The sequence below is a fragment of the Vanessa tameamea genome, chromosome 25, assembly GCF_037043105.1.
Source record: "Vanessa tameamea isolate UH-Manoa-2023 chromosome 25, ilVanTame1 primary haplotype, whole genome shotgun sequence".
NCBI classification, from domain to species: Eukaryota; Metazoa; Arthropoda; class Insecta; order Lepidoptera; family Nymphalidae; genus Vanessa; species Vanessa tameamea.
In genome coordinates this window covers 6,118,518-6,138,302 of record NC_087333.1, presented here as the reverse complement: position 1 = coordinate 6,138,302, position 19,785 = coordinate 6,118,518, and the positions used below count along the sequence as shown (strand labels likewise).

Below are 19,785 nucleotides of genomic sequence, written 5' to 3'. Positions count from 1 at the left end.
GCAACATTGAACCATACGTCGAATTACCAATAACCCTGTATATTTTAATTGCCTCTAGGCTAGCGTTTTATTCCAAAGATGTGTTATTATCTATGCTAAGTCATATTAAAACAGTTTTAAAAAAGGTGTATTTTTGGCTTTTGTCTATAACTTCTATATATTATTAACAACAAGATTAACAGTTTCTTTCAATATTCTGATCTCGATTTACGGATGAGATTCATAAAAGCATTACGAAGTGTACTTAAGACTTGCTAAATCATAAACCTAGATAAACATAAACAACAATTAAAAATATACCAAAAATAAAATAAAATCTAAATACGATTAAAATATGTTATAATTTTAAAATTTCATTTGTTATTATTCCTTTGCACTTAAATTATTTAAAAAAAAAAAAGTGATTTACGTTGAATTAAAATATTCTTTGTTTGAATTATGTAATAATTTTAATGAGAAATTTGAATCCGTTATATTTTTGATCGAAAACAAATATATTCGTTGTAGATCTGTTTATTTTAAGGAAACAATCTTAATTTATTTAATAAATATCGCTCAAAAGAGCCATATAATAGTTCTAAGTGTTTCGTAGTTAGCTTCGGGATGACATCCCGCACTAGTTGTAGCGAACTGATATTATATAAGAATAGTGATTACATTTTGAAATGCAAACTTAAAAATATTGCCACTAATTTGTGTTTTATTTCGTCTTTTCCTGACTATACCGTACCGAGAATGTGTATGTTTATATTTATGCAGGCTACTGTTGTTTCTATATTTTTTTTTATTGTATCTGTAGGCTGTCAGGAAAATGGGCCAAATTATGGTAAGTGGTCATTATTGCCCATAGACATTGGCGCTGTTAGAAATTTTAATAACCTTACTTCACCAATGCACCACCAATCTTGGGAAGTGAGATGTTACATCTCTTGTGCCTGTAGTTATACTGGCTCACTCACCCTTTAACACGCCGGATCAGAACAATACAAAATGTGACTTCTTGGCTGTAGAACATATGATGAGTGGGTGAAACGTACCCAGACGAGCTTGTACATAGCCCTACCACCAAGTAAATTCAACCATACTAAAATGTATAAATTTTCCAACGGCAGAGTAAAAATAAACAGACATTACATTTACATATTCCGTACGATTTGTTAATAGATCTCCTATATTGCACAACAAACAGATTAATATAGCTCTAATTAATATTGCCGATTGAATTTATTTCCAAGGTTCCGAATACAATTTAGATGACATTCAAAACGCAATTTTTTCACGAATCCATAGTGAATATCCTTGAATACTATTATTATTATTTTAAATGTCGACCAATGATGTTAAGTCAATTAAAGGTCAAAGTTGTTTATTTATCTTTGCTGCTGTTATTGGAATCGACTTTTTATAGAACAACTTCGTAGATTAATTCCATCATCAAGGAGAGCGCTGGTAGCCACCATGACCGACGTATTAATCGGTTTGAGAGGAACAAAGCAAAATCGCTAATCTTTTATTTTAATTTTGTAACGGATCCAGTTCAAAGATAAAATAAAATATAGTGTTTATATAAACTAATAATGACGAAAAGTGGAAAGCACTGCCTTAAAACAATTTCACATATTATTTAAATTTACTTTTCAAATTATGTGAAATAAATATAAATTTTATTTGCCAATAAATTCAAATATATTAAAAATAAAAAAAAGTCATAGTGGAATATTTACGAGGAATTTATTTATTAACACATGAGGCATTGTTGTCTTATGAGTTAACGCTCGTGAAAATATTTAAGATATTAAACTTCTAACAGTTGTTAGCTAATATAGTGGCAATTATGAGACTTCGTTCCGGTCATATTCCGTCTAACAAGTTTTACTTTATGATGGGCAAAACAAATACTTATAAATGCGTATTATGTAACTGCATGGATGATATTTATCACCGATTGATGGAATGCGCGCGGAATGCGTCGTTCCGGCCCCGTTTATTAAAATCATATGATGTGGGTATATGTAATAGCTTGCTCGCAGTACCTACATCAAAAGAAGCTAACCTATTATTTAAAATATGTAAATAGAAGTTTTTAATAATTCCTTATATAAAAAGAAAAGAATAGATTATTGATGTATAATATTATTATATTAAGGAAGTCATATTAAGTTTATTAGATTCTAAGTTGGTTTGATTTTTATAATTGTGTTTTGATACTGTGTTTTGCTTGTACGGGGGTGACATAGTCAATCTGATGACTAAACTCCCAGGTATAACAAAAGATAAAAAAAAAAAAAAAAAAAAAAAAAACAGTTGTTAGCTGTTCTCTGCTACTACGTCTGCATCAAATTTTCCCATATATCCTGGAATTTATTTACCTATGACCCCCTACTAATATTTTACCCTAGTACTAGACTATTACAATTGCCATTTTGCATTTCAGTGCAATGAATTAGTCATGGCGATGTAACAAAGAGATTGAACAAATTTAAAATGGCTTGATTATATACTTCTATGGTAGTGGCTAGCATTTAAAACTGAAGATTCCGATGACCTTGTTTCAAAGCTCTTGTCTTCGGAAATTCTGTTTTTATAAAGGCATCAACAAAAAAAATCTATCACCAATAAAGTTATATAAATAATACGTGAAATAACTTAAAGTCGCCACTTTCCATTTTCCCTCAACATGAATACCTACTCAATGTATCCAAATAAAAGCTAAATTGAATAATTCACTCGCGGTTCCCTTACAGGAAACTTTTAAGCTGTGATATAATTTGTATATTCGATAAGAAGAACCTCCGACCTGAGAACCGGCCAAAGAAACTATGAAACGAACTCCAAACTACACTGTCGTGCCTTGAAAAACAATTAATAGCCATTTTCTTGCGCCTGAACTCTTTCCAGCCATGTTGGAGTTCCCGTCCCATCTGATTGAGAGTGAGGGAAGAGGGAGTGTACATTTACACACACACTTGCGCACTATAATACACAGTTGGCGGTAGTCGGAGGTAGCCTAAGTGGAATTAATTTTATAGTCCAAATCTTTCATTAAAAAAAAAAGACATAATTTGACAATAAATATTTGACAATTTATTTTTGTACCTATACAATTATAACGTACTTTTATCAAGTACGATAAAACATATGATTGATTCTTGGCTTAGAGAGGTCTCTTATTGTCTGGTCAATGAAGTCACGTAGCGCGGGAATACTGGCATAAACTCCTGGCAACTCTTCCCCACATCCGATTCCAAATGATACGACACCAACAATCATATCATCGTATATCAGAGGTCCACCGCTGTCGCCCTAGAGATGAGGAAAAACAACAAACGAATCAAAGTTTATTTTTTTATTATTCTCGCCTGAGGAGAAGAATTTTGATACTTGTAAATTTTATACGTCTGCGGTGTATATACCCACTACGTAGTGGTTATTATCCACTTTCGTCAACGATGCTATCGGAACTTTGGAAGTAAAATTAAAGTCGATCTTTTTATGTTATCGATAGACGGACGATCATATGGGACACCTGATGTTAAAACTTATAATATGTATGACTAATTATTTTGAAATAATAAGAGCCGAGATGGCCGATAATTGCGGGTTCAAATCCCAACAAACAAAACAATCACATACAAAGAAATTTCCATGTGTTTAATATGTGTTTATAATTCGTCTCGTGCTCGGCGGTGAAGGAAAACATCGTGAGGAAACCTGCATGTGTTCCAATGACATTCGACCACGTGTATCCACCAAGCATTAGAGCAGCGTGGTGGATCTAGCTCCAAACCTTCTCCTCAAGGGGAGAGGAGGCCTTAACCCAGCAGTGGAGCATTTAAAGATTAATTTTAATACGTACACAACAAGCGTCCTTCCCCCTCACGCCACCAGCACAAATCATGCGATTAGTAATAAATCGTATCATAGATTTACAGTCGTTGTAACTAACGTAAGGCACGTCCACTTTTAATAAATCATGCGATACGAACTCATCCTAAAACAGAAAGATAATTATATAAATACCAAAGGATGCTATGAAGGTCCAGTAACAGAAAATAAAACCGTCGTATTTCCAAAAAAAAACTCAAGAGTAGCTAATTTGCGTTTAAAATTTGTGTTATTATGTAATTTTTACTCTTACAATTTCTAAAAAATGTAATATTCGTAAATGAAACTATCCGAAATAATCGGATAATCCGAAATAATTTCGTATCCGTAATCGGTAAAATATTATTCATATGTACGTATTCATATGCAGATACGAAATTAAATATTTATAATATCCGTGATTTATACATAATTTAAAATGAAAATGAAATACACCGACATAGAAAACTTACGAGGTAATTACAGAAACCTTCGTCACGGACAAGTGACAACCCGAAAGTTGCCAATCTTGGACACTCAGCTTTACAAACACTTCGACATTGTTACGGAATTGTATTTGATTTACATAAACATTTCGCAATCGTGGTCAAAGATAAATATGTATTATATTGGCAAAATTTTGTGTAAGGCTTAACCAAGGGGAGGGTTAAATAACACATAGGAGCGGTTAAATATATGCAAATAATCAAATCCACAGTAGGTGAGTACCCATTAAATTCGATATTATGATCTACATGAACTAAATAATGAAGACTCAGCGGACGGACAATACTGACGTTCAGTACGTGAAACGATTGACGTCATAGAGAATATAATTCATGACCATAAGTAAAATATTTGATGTAAGTGTCTCGAACATCGTTCCTTCAGTTCCGTTCCCGGTTGAGTTAGTGCAGTAAATTCCAGTCCTCCCTTACGTTTTTGCATTGGTTACATTTTATAAATATACAAAACTTTTTTTTGTTTTGGCTTTTATTTGTGCCAAGAGGGCACAGATTATTTCGTCAATGTCACGAAGACTATATATAATGACTATATATACAAAACTTACCTCAGTCGCACCGAATCCCATAGTTGTCATCATGACACCAGATTTAAATTTTATGTTATTTGGCGCCATTTTTATTGGTTGTACGCGCTTATTGAAGGTCAATTGTGTCTTCAATTTTATAACGGCTATATCATTGTCGTTAGTTGCCTCGTCAAAATCGGGATGGATTACTATTTTTTCGATATCATATCGATACCCGCCGTCAATAGTATCGGTGCCAACTTTGACATAATATTTTGAATTAGGACTGAAAATTAAAAAAAAGATCCTTCATGACACATTTTATTCAAGAAATAAATCAGGTGCAGCACGGGTTCAGCTTTACGCATTTTTCAAAGTACGTTATTGGGTGTATAATATAATTGTAGATTATTAGTATAGTATAGTACTAACTTATAGGTTTTTTTATCATATAGGTAGGCGGACGAGCAAATGGGCCACCTGATAGTTAGTGGTCATCACCGCCCTAGACAATGGCGCTGTAAGAAATATTAACCATTCCTCATATCGCCAATGCGCCACCAACCTTGGGAACTAAGAACTAATCACACTCATCCTTTAACCAGGAACACAAAAATACTGATATATAAATAATCAGAATTAAAAACTTGCTGGTAAGGTTTTGTGCAAGGCTGCCTGGGTAAGTAAAAACCACTCAGCAAATAATCTCCCGCCAAGGAGCAATACTTTGTATTGTTTCCAGTTTGAGGAAACATAATATCTCAGATCCCAAGATTGGTGGTACATTGGTGAAGTAAGGAATGTCATCTGTCGGCCCATTTGCCTGAAAAAACTGTCATTTCCCCCGCATAAAGATGTATGAGAGTGCTGAGAACGCCTAGTGCTTCCAGAAAAACCAACGGTACCCAACTCTTCAGGGTTGCATCATGGGATCGTTATTTGCCGATCTGCATACGAAGCTATAAAAAAATCTTACTTGTAACAATGAGCAGCTGTCAATAGAAACCTCCTGCGAACGATGGTGGCGCCACAGTAAAAGCCTATTTTAACGTCGAAATACAACGCCATATATGGAGCCTTATATATGCTGATCTTCGTTCCGCCGTGCACGAGCGGTTGGACGAAACGGTTCTCTGTTTGCGTCTTCACACTAATATCTTAAGAGAAATATAAAAACATAGAAACGCTGGCAACCACATTTCAGAAACTTCACTTATAGCAGGGCCGGCTCTACCATATGGCTTTTTGGGCTTCAGCCCAGGGCCCCGTAGATTCATGGGGGCCCTAGCTAAGTCAAGTCAACGTCAAAAATAGACGATAATGCGAAATAATTCATAACTTTATTAAATTAAACACATCGTATGGTTAGCGACCCTACGAGTCCTGCAATTAATCAAACCCATTCAATTAATTTAATTCAAGTCTACGTTCAGTCATGTCCTAAGTAGTGCTAGCCCAGGGCCCCCTAAACTTACGGTCCGGCCCTGACTTATAGGAACTAATGACCATAAAACTTAGCATCTCAGATTTTAACATCACCAGTATTAAATATGCGTATTATAATAATTTCCGTCTTTACCATAGGGCACATGGGGCACGTGCCCCCATCCTGAGAGGGCCCCGAAGAACCAACAATTTCCTTCACAAGTTTGTGCTCACGTTGACTGCTATGTATATTTTCGAAAGTGATATTATGATATATTTGTAAGAAATAACTAACATATTTATCAAAAAAAGGCTATTGACGACAGTCGCTATTAAAAGTAGAAAGACGTGCTCTTCATGATAGAAATAGATATACTATAAAATAGCCATAACATTGTACAACTAATTAGATGCTTACGAATTTACGCAAATTACCGCACCGTTTATTTGAAACTATACTTAAGGCCTGGCTATAAACAAATTATTTGTACATGGTACTAAATATCTACCAAAAGGGCCCCAAATTCATGAGTACCCAAAGGCCCCAGCATAGCTTGAGACGGCTCTGATTATAATCACTATTGAGTCCTATTTTATTGTTTACTAGATGATAAACCGGCTTCGCTCGGGTAAAATAAAAAAAACTAAAAAAATACGGTTTACTATTGACTTTTCATGTAACATATTACTTTTTCATAAACATTGATTTATAATTTATTGTTGATAAGCTTCCATCTGTAATTCTACGAGTCATCGTTCAATTTTAACGATATTCAAAATATTGTTAAAATTCAATTAAATGATTATAAAACACAATATAGAAAAGCACTTACCTCTATTTTCTATGGGAGATATTAACAAAACTATAACAATAACGTAAATTAAACTACAATAGCTCATGTTGATCTAATTATTAAAATAATACTTTTGTTTGCAAGTAAATGATTTATATATATTATGAGTATTTACGAAGGCAAAGCGTTACAAATAAATAAAACTCTAGTTTAATTTATTATAACCGTTTAACTATTAGTTACAAGACATATTTCAAGATCAAATTTGTTTCCAAAATGAACTAAAATAGCTTAGTTCAGGTAAGACGATGATGATATCATTCTGTCGATTTCGGTAACGGTGACCAATGTCATGATTGACCAACCAGGACCACGCAGGACACATTAAAGTGCACAAGTGTGTGAGCAAACACAGGTGCACTCTTTATTCCATCCGACCGGATAGAGTTCAGGCGCAGGGCTTTAAGTGTTTTCCGAGGTACGGGACACAATTACTTCCAGGACAAAGCCAATAACTTTTTAACTATCTAACCTGGGTTTTGAACCCAGAACATCAAGATCAGTGGCCTTATATTAAGCCACTGGACGAGAAAGTCGCAGGTAATTTATAATAAACACAGTAATATACTACAGAAAACAGTACAAAAAGTATAAATTCGGACAGTTGCCTGAGTTCTGATGTGTTCATAATGGCCGGCTCAGTTTTAATCAGAGCTAAACGGTTGGAATCGCCCCCTATGACGTAAGTCAACAAACTTGACGTGAATAAAAAAATGTCAAGCGTTACAAAAATGTTACTTTTACGATTTCATATTTATGAAATAACTTGACTTGATAGCATTGTCCTCAAATATTTTACATTTATGTTCTTCACAAATAAAAACGAATTAATGTTTGACCCGTAGGCCGTTATACCATTAATCCAATTGTGATGAATCTTCGGTGACATTTGTGTAAAAAAAAAACCAAGATATTTTTTTTGTATCCTTGTTATTATTGAATAATTATCACTCTTGAGTTCTTGATCTTGTTTAGTTACCATTTACACGAGATATTAAATATTAATTACTGCAGAGTCCCAAGTCATAGACCTTTTGACATAACCTTTTGGAGTACTGTCAAATATTACATCAAATCAAACGGGTTTAGACATATATTACTACTTTTTACTAGTATTTAATACCACTAACATCCTTGCCGGTTCGTCTTGATTGAATCAAAATTTGTAGACGGCGGAAGCTTTACTTTTTTTATTTAGGTATATAAGTACGCCGACTGGCATATGAGCCAACTCAACGGAAGCATTAGCCCTCTAAGACATTTTAAACTTTTGATTATTCATGTCTAGATACTTTTGAAGCTGAGGACGCATAAAAAATAGTGGCTAACAGTTAGCCACTAAGTACACGCACACTAGTAAAGTAGCGTGACGTTTATTGAAAGTTAAGCGTCCCTACCACGTGCACTAAGATAATAAAATTGGCTTAATTTATTTATTTCTTTTTTAGTGCGACAATCTATCTAGATACCCTATGTAAATAAACTATTAAGCGTCCCTTACATCGCCAATGCGCCTCCAAACATGGGAACTAAGATGTTACGTCTCTTTAGACAATCAAAACAATATTCAGAATTGGAATCCCACCGTTAATGTAGGATCATTGATGAGCTGGTGACTTATATTTAAAATATCGGCGAGATAATTTTATTACAATGCTTTTTATATCATATAGACGCCCTCGTCTTAGGACAAGTTTAGTTACGTTCTTAAACAAAAATTTAAAAAAAAAATATTTTATCCACAGTGTAATAATTTACAGAGAAAACACGATTAAAAGTCAATATTTTGATTATATCAATTTATTAAGTTACATTAAATTCTTACTATCTAAAACAATTGCACTAATAATTTAAATAAATAATACTTAAAATTCATTTACATAGCTAATATTCGAGTTAAGTACATAACAATAAAATATTATTACAAATCATTAATTGAAATATTGATAAACATATAACTAAAACATATAAAAAAATGAAGATTTCATAATATTCGTTTTTTTGCGAATTTTCTTTGAGCAAGAGAAAAAATTCAACATATAATTCGATTGCAGTATTTTAATATTACGTAGGTAACGTTTTAATGACACGTTTCAGACGCAAAAAAACGTTACGTGTATGATTTAATTATTTTATTTTTAATAATATTTCAGTGTCATATTAGAAGCATCATAAAAAGGTACGATTAGACTTCGAAGAGATTTTGACAGATAATAAATAACTTTTTTTTATTTTATTTCAATAAATTTCAAGCGAAGATACAACGTAGCACGCCTAATAATAATCAATTACGAATAATTCATTTATTAATAATAATCTATGCCCCTTACATTATTAATATGGTGAGATGATTGAAAGATTAATGGGGCTTTTAATAATACCTCTGTTTGAAAACATTGTACAAATTTTAGAAATGATTATTTTATCAAATTATTTTTGGAAGAAGAAAATATAATTTAATAAAAATAAATATAAAATAGGTATTAAAATAAAACTTTGGAAATACATTGATTTAAATTTGGATATAAAATCGTACTAAATTTAAAAAAAAAAAATTTCAATATAAAATTACTTTTGACAGTCACGTAATTACATTTATTGACATTTTATATAATAAATTTGGAAATTGTATCATATTGTAGCAATCTTTACATTATTTGTTTTACAAACAAACATTACAATATATAATTATAATATTTGATTTTTACTAGTTACTCTCCCGCCTATTAGACGACAAGTAAAAAACAAATTTCATAATAGATTAATTTTCATATTTAGTCAGACTTTTTGACATAATAAAATTATATGTTACATATATATATATATTTATAAAAGTAGCATTTTTTCGTTAATATGTAATCTCCAGAACGTATGATAAAGTTCTATAAAAAAAACTCACTGTTAAGGAGCTACATAAATCCTGAGTGCTATAACGTAGAAATTATATTTATATCATAACATTTTCTTTATATAATTTGTTAAATTATATTATACAAATAAGTAGCGTGCATTTGATTGGTTTTATTAATGCTATACATTACAAGTTATTTCGTATTTTCAACGATAAATTGTAAATAATAAGAAAATAATACTGAATAAAATAGTCCCTCAAACCATACATAAGCAAACTAAATCTACAATTGTCTATGGTTTCATCAATTTCACTGTCCTTATACCATTAAAAAATACTTTGTATACAGTAGGTTATTTATAAATTAAGTACATAAATGTTTAAGTATTTCAAGAGTGAGACTAAGAAAATAAAATGTCATTGCAGTACCATAGATAACACAATGTTATACATGAGATTCTTTAATACAATTTTTATTTTAAAGCATAAATGAATACAGAACATCTAATAAGTCTTAATAAATTAAAATCTATAACCAACTATGGTTGATTATGAGGTGTTTAAAAAGAACTAATAATTAATGTCTTCCGAATTAACTAATATTTCTATCTTTAACTATAATACATTTTGGCGCGAAACACATATGTCAATTATATTAACCTCAAACTCCTATTTTTTTTTTTTGATACAATGAAAATAGAACATAAGTCCAATATGATAATTAACAAAAATCATATCTTATCGCGGCTGCCAGATAACCACTCTTTTAAAAGTTTTATTTGTTATTAAGTTTTAATTAATTAATTAGTTTTTTTGTTATTAAAAGATAATTCATCACTATCTTAAGATTTTTAAAGGTGCTTATAAAAAAAATAATATTTAAACCTGTGTTGTGCAGACTCTTGATCGATAAGAACTACTGAGACAGTTTTGGCCGATAACATGTGGTTGTATGCAGCGGCGGCCTTACCCATTGCGAGGCTCCGAGCGGTAGGTCTTTGCGAGGGCCCTTGTCCTCGGTGAAAAGTATGTATGTGATTCGAAAGTAGGTCTGGTTGTTTGGTTTAGGTATTTGTTATGTTTGACGAGAGATGGTAAAGTTATACAAATAAATAAAATTTGTGTACTTTTAAAATATTTTACATTTAAATAATTACAAAGTTAACAAATAAAGAAATTATATTTTTTTTAAAATGATGTTTTTGGCGTCTTCCTTAGACTAAAATCTTTTATTAAAACATTGGCCGAGTACTATGTGATTAAAAAACCAATCTTCAAGTGTTTCGAGGCGCGATATAGTATGTTCTGAATTAATGAATTAATTAACTAACTTTATTTTAATTTACTGTTATTTTATAACCTTAAATATAAACCTTAAATAACTGGGGATCAAAAACAAAAGTTTTAAATAAAAAATCTATTTCAATTTTGCTTGGATTTTTGCGCGAGGCCCCTGCAAGAGCGAGGCCCCGGGCGATTGCCCCGTTCGGCAAAGGCCTAAGGCCGCCGCTGGTTGTATGAAAGGCTTAAAGCTTATCATTTTTTTTTATAGCAATGGTATGACTTGGAACGAATATCCTTAGGTTCTTTCCGCAGCTGTACACAAAGGGCGATTTCGTTCAAACATTGTACAATGTTTCTAGTGCCAATACTAAATGACATACAAAAAATTCCACAATTTTTCTTATTGAAGTAATAATTATTCTTTTTTAATTTCCATTGGATCAACATCACTGTTTTTTGTCTTTGTTTTTTTAGGATAAAATGTTTTTTTTTTTTTGGGATATCCAAGAACAACGGTTGAAGTATTTAGACAATCACCCTTTGCATATTAAAACCGTTTCCAATGTTGCCAGCAATCAGAACCTCAAGGCTGATAACAGAAGGGGCATAGATTAAAAACGTAATGTTAAATTGCATCGCTGCGATTATTTTTCTGAGTTAACTTGCTAAGAGTTGAAAGTTGAGGAAAGGCTGTTTTATTCTGTACAGGGTTCAACTTCGTCGTCATAAATATAAAAGGCTCATATAGGGACGGACGGTCCATGGCGGTTACCTCAAAATGGCGAATTTTCTCTCTGGCACACCAGTTAGCGGCTTTCGAGCAAGTATTCTCGAGGCTATTGATGTCATCAGGACCTGTTCTGTTGCCGATAACTAGCATCACTACCTGTCAACAAAAAATAATGACATTGTTTTGTATACAGTACTCTTAACAAACTATTACAGGGAAGGGTTCACGAAACGAGAAATTCTCACTTATAAAAGAAATAAGTCGATACCAATTAAAAGTATCATAATGATGATGTCGTCTTGAACTATTTCAGCTCGGTGGCTAATCTCAAGGGAGACCAGCCAACAACGCAGATCATATAATAGAGCACAAGTATGTGTGAGCACTGAGGTACACAGACAACTAATCCGACACAACCGGAAAGAGTTCAAGCTCATGACCAACTTAACGTGCTTTCCGAGGCACGGGAGTGTATAGACTTCCAACTAGTGCGGTCGGTATCAGCGACGTTAAGATCACAAACACCCTCGAACCTTTACATTTGCCCCGAGAAATAGCGTCGCTGAGCATTTTCTATCGATTCACAGTGAGGGCTCTGAGGAATTATTCTCTCTAATTCCTGCTTCCCTTTTCCTTCACAAATCTACGCGTACTGGCTCGTGATGTCATCGGCTAACTGTGACATCGATACCATCGCGCACGAAGAAATTTGGCAACTCTTATCTTTATCGCACCGCCAAAAAATGGATCTCTCTGCCAGCACACGTTTTCCCCTCATCTTATAACGCTTCAAACGAGGCGTGAAGAGGCATCTTGCGGGCTGGCATGGCGAGACGACTAGTGCAGTTCATTCTCGCTGTATTGGCCGTCTTCGCGTTTCGACTCTATTACCACCTACAACCAGGTGGAGGGGAGTCATATGCCTACTCGGAATGTAGATAAAAAAACAACTTCAGACCATTCCGAGAATTATTTGATAGAAAAATCTTATCACTTTTTATCGGTCCGAACTGGGATGCCCTCAGGACCTGAGGCCTTAAATCTAGCCATTGGACCAACAAAGGCAGTCAGACAATTGATGTACAAACAAAAATAACTAAATACTTACCTCCTTTTTATCCTTATTTCTATCGATATCCTTTTTCAAATACATCAATACATCAAGCGATTCTGGCTGGGTAGTGTCATATACCATGACAAATCCCTCTGCAAATCCAAGGTAGTGACGCTGCAAAACTTGATTGGCTGTCAACTGCATCGTCGGTGATTGTGGTGGACCTGTTCAAATAAGTCAAGAACCTTAATTTATACATAATAATTTGGTATTCTTCTCCAAGCTGTACTCAGATAGCTTCATGCTGAATAAATATAAGACATTGTTTATTGCAAATTTTATTGTTATATTTAGAAACTAGTTGTTTCTTAGTTCGCATTCTAGGGGATTTTTCGTCAGGTATTAGACACAAAAAGTAGCTTATGTCCTTTCTTGGAGTTCAAGCTTGCTTCATAAGAAATTTCATTAAGTTCAGTTCAGTAGTTTAACTGTGAGAGATGAACAGACAGACGGACAGACAGAGATACTTTCGTATTTATAATTTTATTTAGTATAGATAAATGTTTCTATGATTGTCACATAATAATACCATTATTTCGAAGAACTGTTCATGTGTAGTATTATGTATTTTCTTGTTTTATTTCTATGGCAAATTCTTCACCATTAAATTATAAAAAAAAAAATAAGTTACATAGAAATTTTATAAATTTTAAATGTAATTAAATAAACATTATAGTTAATGAACAATTTAATTTGAAAAGCATATTTTTATTTAAGCCATTTTGTTATGAATATATGAAATGATATTTTTTTCTATCACTTAAAATCTTCTGCACTGATGTGAAGACTGACCAAAAGGCACAGAACTCATTTAGATCGTTATAAGATTTAAATTTTTCGAATTTGGTTGATCATATCCCTATTTGATCCCCAGTTAAACATGTGAGTAACAGCTTAGTTGAATATATGTACAAGTATGTTAAAATATAATCTATATCATCAAGAACATTGTAAATCAACATGGATTATTTATAACTAAACTTAAATGTATATAATACAAAAGTGGAGAAATGAAGCCATTGCTAAGCAAACGGTACAGAACTGATATTAATTTATTACAAGGTAATGTCTATTATGTTATAGTACAATATTAGGATTTTTTCTTTTAAAAAGCTTAAATACACAGCAGGAACAAATAAAGCGATATTTCCAAACGAAACCAAACTTTAACATGGAAAGGCTGTTATTATATGTTTTGATAATTTTTACTTTCTAAAACATTTTTTTTTTTTATTATATTGCTGATAAGTCTAGTAAATATGTTTATTTTTTTATCTGTATATATCTATGTCCTTAATGTAAGTGCACTTTAATACAGCAGAGCTAAATAATAAGTGGCAAGGATGGTGCATAAAAGTATTTTATCAAATCTTAATTGAAAAGCTTTTAATAAAACTTCAAGCAGTAGGCTGTAATAAAAAAAAAACTAATTTCAACTAAACCTTTCAACTCGCCTGTAAGAGGAGGCTCCAGGCCCGCGGTATCATAGAAACATACGCGTTCCTTAGTCCCACGGTCAGTTTCTATATTCGCAACGTATATGTCTTCAATTGTCGGGTAGAAAGATGATTTTAAATTAACATTTCCGTATATAAGCTGCTCTAAAACTGCAGTTTTACCAACGCCTTTCATTCCACATACGACTACTTTGCTTGTTTTTCCCATATTTATTATTATAAAAGTAGAGTCGTTTTGCTAAAAATTTTGCTACTTTCACATCAGTGACATGATTTAAATAAATAACTTTTAAAATGTTTTCTTTTAGTTATTTGCCCTTTAGGCCGTACGAATTAATAGTTGTTTTTAAAGGCATAATGTTTAAAGTTATTTGATCATTTTTTATACACTTAAAAATTTTGAATCGTAGAAATATTTACTGACAAATCGAAAAGTCAATATCGTTTGACGTTTAAGCTTCCTCGTAAAATAATGTCAACGATTTAATAATTAATTTCGTAAAATGAAACACTCCGTAATGATGGATAATTACTATTTCCAGTAAAAACTTTCTGCATTCAGTTAATAATTGAGATATGATCAATTTAATTTATGTAAAAATCATCAATATTAGATTACTTAGATTAGAATTATTTTTATTTTTGTGATTTATATGCAATATACAATTATCATAATTATTATATCTAAAAAGTTACTATTTTCTTAAGTTGTCGTCAATACAACTTAAATTATTATCCTAGTCTTTATCCATTTTAGTAAATTTTGTCATTTTTTATTTGCATTTGACATTACGGTTAATTAATGGGCAGAATATAATATTTCTTGAAAATATTTCAATTACAGAATAATTTACGATATAGGAATTGTATATATTGAAATAATTCTATACCTTTTGTATATGTACTTAATTATAACAAATTTCCACGTTTCCTCGACCAAACACGAATACATTTCAATGTTTACTGATATATGACAATTTGAGTTTTGACATACGTCAATATGGCGACCACGGCCTTAGATTCAGAAATTACTCAAAGTGATAAATATTCCATATTATTACCGACTTACAACGAAAGAGAGAACCTACCGATCATAATATGGCTAATAATTAAATACCTCGACAATAGGTAAATGTTATTTAAATAAATGATGACTATCTTGAAATATATTTACAATTTTTCATATCTTTAGCTGCTACGATTACGAAGTTATTATCATCGACGATGGCAGCCCAGATGGTACACTGGAAGTGGCGAAACAACTGCAGAAGCTATATGGATCAAATAAAATATTATTACGTCCGAGAGAAAAAAAGTTGGGACTTGGAACTGCCTATATTCATGGCATGCAACATGCAACAGGCAATTTTATTATCATCATGGATTCAGATTTAAGTCACCACGTAATAATTGTTTACAATATAATCTTAACTATTAAGATAACCCTTCTTTTTACTGATTAAATATTTTATTGTTTGAAATAATAAATATCATTTTTTTTTCAAAGTGTACAGAAATATATATTTCTTTCAGCCTCAATTCATTCCAAAGTTCATAGAACTACAGAAGAAGCATGATTATGACCTTGTATCGGGTACTCGCTACAAGGATGGTGGTGGTGTTTATGGATGGGATTTTAAGAGGAAACTAATTTCAAGGGGAGCCAACTTTATAACACAACTTTTGTTGAGGCCTAATGCTTCTGACTTGACTGGTTCTTTTAGGTAAGAATATATCATAATTGCACATCTTGAATTCAAACTGGCAAAGTGTTCTTTTTAAATACAAATTACTATGTGGTCAAAGAAATACACAATTTGGACGACCTAGTATCATGCATTGTAAAAAAATAATAATCTCATTGGTAGGCAAACAATGTAGGTAAGTGGTGATCAATTATTCCTCGTAACTTTAATACTCCTCACTCAGTCTTCAAACTGGAACACAACAGTACTAAGTATTGCTATAGCAGTAGAATATATGGTGAGGGTACAAATTATATTGTCTATGGATGTGTTATTTAAACTGAGAAAGTATTAACAAATATAATAGCAATAATTATGTACAATTGAATGATTCAGATTAATGTAACAAATAATTTTTAATTCTGTGAAGATAACAGTATTTTTTTTGTTAAAAGTTTGAATATAATGAATATTTTAAAAATGTTATATTCATCACAACGGGATGAATACTTAGAAAAAAATAGAAGGCAAACATACAAACATTCATTTATAAAGAAGATAATTTTATGTACTCCAATATAAATAATATAAACAAATTCTAATGAACCAAAATAAAAGATTCAACTAGTAAGAGGTATGAAAGATTTTGTTATTTAGTTAATGTTTTAATTGCAGGCTTTACAAAAAGGATATACTACAGAAATTGATAGACAGCTGTGTGTCCAAGGGTTATGTTTTCCAAATGGAGATGATCATTCGGTAACTATTTGATATTTGATTTAATAATGTATATACAAATTATTTAGTTCTACTTTAACCCCCTTTATATAGTCTTATATATATAGCTATACGTGTTCCCCTCAAAATACCATTTTAGTAATAGTAATATTTAGTTGTTTCCCAGTTTAACATAAGATTTTTTACCAACTTCAAAAAAGGATGTTATCAGTTCGAGATATGTCCTACGTTTTTAGTAGTATTTAATTTACTAATTAATTTAATGAACTCTTGTATCATTTATTTATTTTATTTTTTATGTTGAGATGTGTCACTTTTATTAAAAGAGCAGTGGAGCCTAACAGACTATCTTCTACCACTTTATAAATATATATTCTACCAAGTAGAGTTGGCATGTAACCCAGTCATTTAGAATAATTTTTTCACTAAGTATCTGAGGGATTACTTCTAAGACTGTGTGGCTTTCTGAAATGTTTCGACCTCTTTTCCTGTTTCATACTTTGATTATAAATATATAATTAATTGTCAATCAAGGTTATTGGACTTAGTCCCCTCTGTCTTGAGAGGTTTGCATTTTTAACTGAGAGCTTACATCCGAAATATACTGCACTCTATCATGTCTATCTGTCATTCTAGGATATATATTATACATATTATGTATAATTCCAGTTAGACATCATTAAAAATGTCATCAGTTAAGTAAAGTTTCGTTAACATTTTTTTTATGGGGTGTATTGTAAATGAACTATTACTTGTCTACTTAAAGATTTCATGTTAATAAATGTTCTTATTAATTTCTTTATTTTGTGTTTCTACTAAATTTGTTTCTTTTTTTCCAGAGCGAGGCAGTTAGACTACACCATAGGAGAAGTGCCAATTACATTCGTCGATCGTGTGTATGGGGAGTCCAAACTTGGTGGATCAGAAATTTTGCAATTTGCTAAAGCATTATTGTATTTATTTGCTACCACATAAAGTACAGTTTTATTTGAAGTTTGAGACAAATTCTATTGTACACAATCTCTTAACCGAATTTGACAGAACTAAAGATACTTCTATCCCTTTCTAATATAGTGTAAAAATAAGTTGAGAGATTGTGTTTAATGGAATAACCACCGGTATTTGTTTTATTGCAATCATAATACAAAATAGTTAAATACTTTAAAGTGTTTCTAGATGTTGCCCTGTAACAGACTTCGAGTAATAGACAAACTGTGGCCTTAGCAACCAGAACACAACACTTTGTATCAACCAAATTACTTAGAGCTTGCCATGAAGTCCTACTGTCCTTAGGCTGTGCATACATTGGCATATCGACAGCTGACTGCCCGTAAACATTCTCGTCTATTGCATGAAGTCTCCATATAAAGAGCTGACTAAAATGTAAGAAAAAATATAATTGTTATAATGAAACCCACTTTTGGTTCAAAATGTAAATTTGAATAGCTAAGTACAAATTCCTTCCTTTTCCTTATAATTATTAGATATTTAAAAATGTATCGATATTTAAGCAAACTCATGTTTTTTTTTTATGTTGAGACTAATAAATGTTGTAACCCATTCTCTGATTTTATTAACCAGTCTACATTACTGATAAAATTCTGAAATATTTTTTTTAGAAACCAATCCTTAATATTAACTTATGTTTGATTTGTGATTTTAAAATACAATACTTGATAAATATTTTAAAATAGAAAACAAAATTATCTTGTCGACAAAACACTTAAATTCAAAATAGGAATAGATTTATTGCAGTTTAAAATTAAACGAGAGATCCAAGAAATTTATCTTTCTTCTCTAATTCCATCTTAAGAAAATTTGGTACTTTTAAAGTCAGCATTAAGTATATTATCCAATACAATAAATTATAGATAGAAAAAAAAATGTCGTCTTTAACTCAACGGCAACAATTTGTTACTTCGTTTTTTTTATGTAATAGGTAGGCGTACCGGCAAATGGGGCACCTGTGACCTGATGTTAAGCGGTCACCACCCCCCATAGACATTGGCGCAGTTAGAATATTAACCGTCCCTTACTTCGCCAATGCACCACCAACCTTGGGAACTAAGATTATATATCCCTTGTGCCTGTAGTTACACTGGCTTACTCACCCTTCAAACCGCGACACAACAATACCAAGTATTGCTGCTTCGCGTCAGAATATCTGATGAGTGGGTGGTACCCACCCAGACGGGGTTGCAGAAAAACCCACCACTAAGTAAATAGTGTAGTGTATAATTTGATTATGTATAATTTCAATGAGCCGCATAAAATAAATTGGCACGACTGACAGTACTAAATGATCCCTAGGTCGCCAACTGAATATAGCTTCTTAGTCATAATTAGTTGTATCCGATGCCTGTAATAAATAATATAGTTTAAAGTTTTCAGGATTTCCGTTAAAAAAATGGTGTTCTTCAAGGTTCATATTTAAGTCCATTTTTATTTTTGGTGTTTATAAAAGAACATTCTTTCTATGTTGAAGATATTCGTGATATTTTTCACTGCCGATACTTCCGTTCTTTACAGTTGATACAAAACAAACTAAATAAGTATATAGGCAATGTATTATTGAGTAATAATTGGTTCAATATAAATCATTTAGTTTTAAATGTAAGTAATAAAAAATAAAGTTATCAAAAAAAAAAAAATCTTAAATAATGTATTAAATAAGTAAATCTAATTGATCTCCTCTATAACTCTATAACTTTTCAAATGGTACACTTGTATTATGTCATGACTATTACCAA

General features: G+C 31.7%; 4 protein-coding genes across 5 annotated transcripts in view; 1 reads left to right on the top strand and 3 right to left on the bottom strand.

The window, feature by feature from the left end:
• Window positions 1–19,785, bottom strand: part of LOC113391499 (RNA-binding protein pno1) — a 269,552-nt gene that overhangs the window by 88,296 nt on the left and 161,471 nt on the right. The window lies entirely within an intron of this gene.
• LOC113391503 (trypsin-4-like) lies at window positions 3,068–7,241 on the bottom strand. Its single transcript, XM_026627490.2, has 5 exons — window positions 7,156–7,241; window positions 5,874–6,054; window positions 4,937–5,183; window positions 3,857–3,991; window positions 3,068–3,303 (listed from the first exon to the last, which is right to left on the bottom strand). Exons 1-5 carry the CDS (start codon window positions 7,220–7,222, stop codon window positions 3,121–3,123), a joined length of 813 nt encoding a protein of 270 aa, XP_026483275.2. The 5' UTR covers window positions 7,223–7,241; the 3' UTR covers window positions 3,068–3,120.
• Window positions 11,791–15,060, bottom strand: LOC113391513 (NF-kappa-B inhibitor-interacting Ras-like protein). 2 transcript variants are annotated; one of them, XM_026627502.2, is made up of 3 exons: window positions 14,598–14,847; window positions 13,150–13,319; window positions 11,791–12,197 (listed from the first exon to the last, which is right to left on the bottom strand). In XM_026627502.2, exons 1-3 carry the CDS (start codon window positions 14,818–14,820, stop codon window positions 11,937–11,939), a joined length of 654 nt encoding a protein of 217 aa, XP_026483287.1. In that variant the 5' UTR covers window positions 14,821–14,847; the 3' UTR covers window positions 11,791–11,936. The 2 variants fall into 2 exon arrangements, with proteins under 2 accessions (XP_026483287.1, XP_026483288.1); XM_026627503.2 differs by having other exon boundaries at window positions 11,792–12,197; window positions 14,610–15,060.
• LOC113391511 (dolichol-phosphate mannosyltransferase subunit 1) lies at window positions 15,550–18,595 on the top strand. Its single transcript, XM_026627499.2, has 5 exons — window positions 15,550–15,740; window positions 15,805–16,015; window positions 16,146–16,336; window positions 16,973–17,056; window positions 17,875–18,595. Exons 1-5 carry the CDS (start codon window positions 15,613–15,615, stop codon window positions 18,008–18,010), a joined length of 750 nt encoding a protein of 249 aa, XP_026483284.1. The 5' UTR covers window positions 15,550–15,612; the 3' UTR covers window positions 18,011–18,595.

What these genes read in the sequence shown, in the direction of transcription:
- LOC113391513 (XM_026627502.2), bottom strand. Translation starts at nt 14,820, where the DNA reads ATGGGAAAAACAAGCAAAGTAGTCGTATGTGGAATGAAAGGCGTTGGT. An exon ending in TCTTACAGGCGAGTTGAAAG is followed by an intron (nt 13,320 to 14,597) that starts GTTTAGTTGAAA and finishes TTATTTGAACAG; the next exon opens with GTCCACCACAATCACCGACG. An exon ending in GAAATAAGGATAAAAAGGAG is followed by an intron (nt 12,198 to 13,149) that starts GTAAGTATTTAG and finishes TTTTGTTGACAG; the next exon opens with GTAGTGATGCTAGTTATCGG.
- LOC113391511 (XM_026627499.2), top strand. Translation starts at nt 15,613, where the DNA reads ATGGCGACCACGGCCTTAGATTCAGAAATTACTCAAAGTGATAAATAT. An exon ending in ATTCAGATTTAAGTCACCAC is followed by an intron (nt 16,016 to 16,145) that starts GTAATAATTGTT and finishes TATTTCTTTCAG; the next exon opens with CCTCAATTCATTCCAAAGTT. An exon ending in GACTTGACTGGTTCTTTTAG is followed by an intron (nt 16,337 to 16,972) that starts GTAAGAATATAT and finishes TTTTAATTGCAG; the next exon opens with GCTTTACAAAAAGGATATAC.
- LOC113391503 (XM_026627490.2), bottom strand. Translation starts at nt 7,222, where the DNA reads ATGAGCTATTGTAGTTTAATTTACGTTATTGTTATAGTTTTGTTAATA. An exon ending in ATCTCCCATAGAAAATAGAG is followed by an intron (nt 6,055 to 7,155) that starts GTAAGTGCTTTT and finishes ATTTCTCTTAAG; the next exon opens with ATATTAGTGTGAAGACGCAA. An exon ending in ACAGCTGCTCATTGTTACAA is followed by an intron (nt 5,184 to 5,873) that starts GTAAGATTTTTT and finishes TTTAATTTTCAG; the next exon opens with TCCTAATTCAAAATATTATG.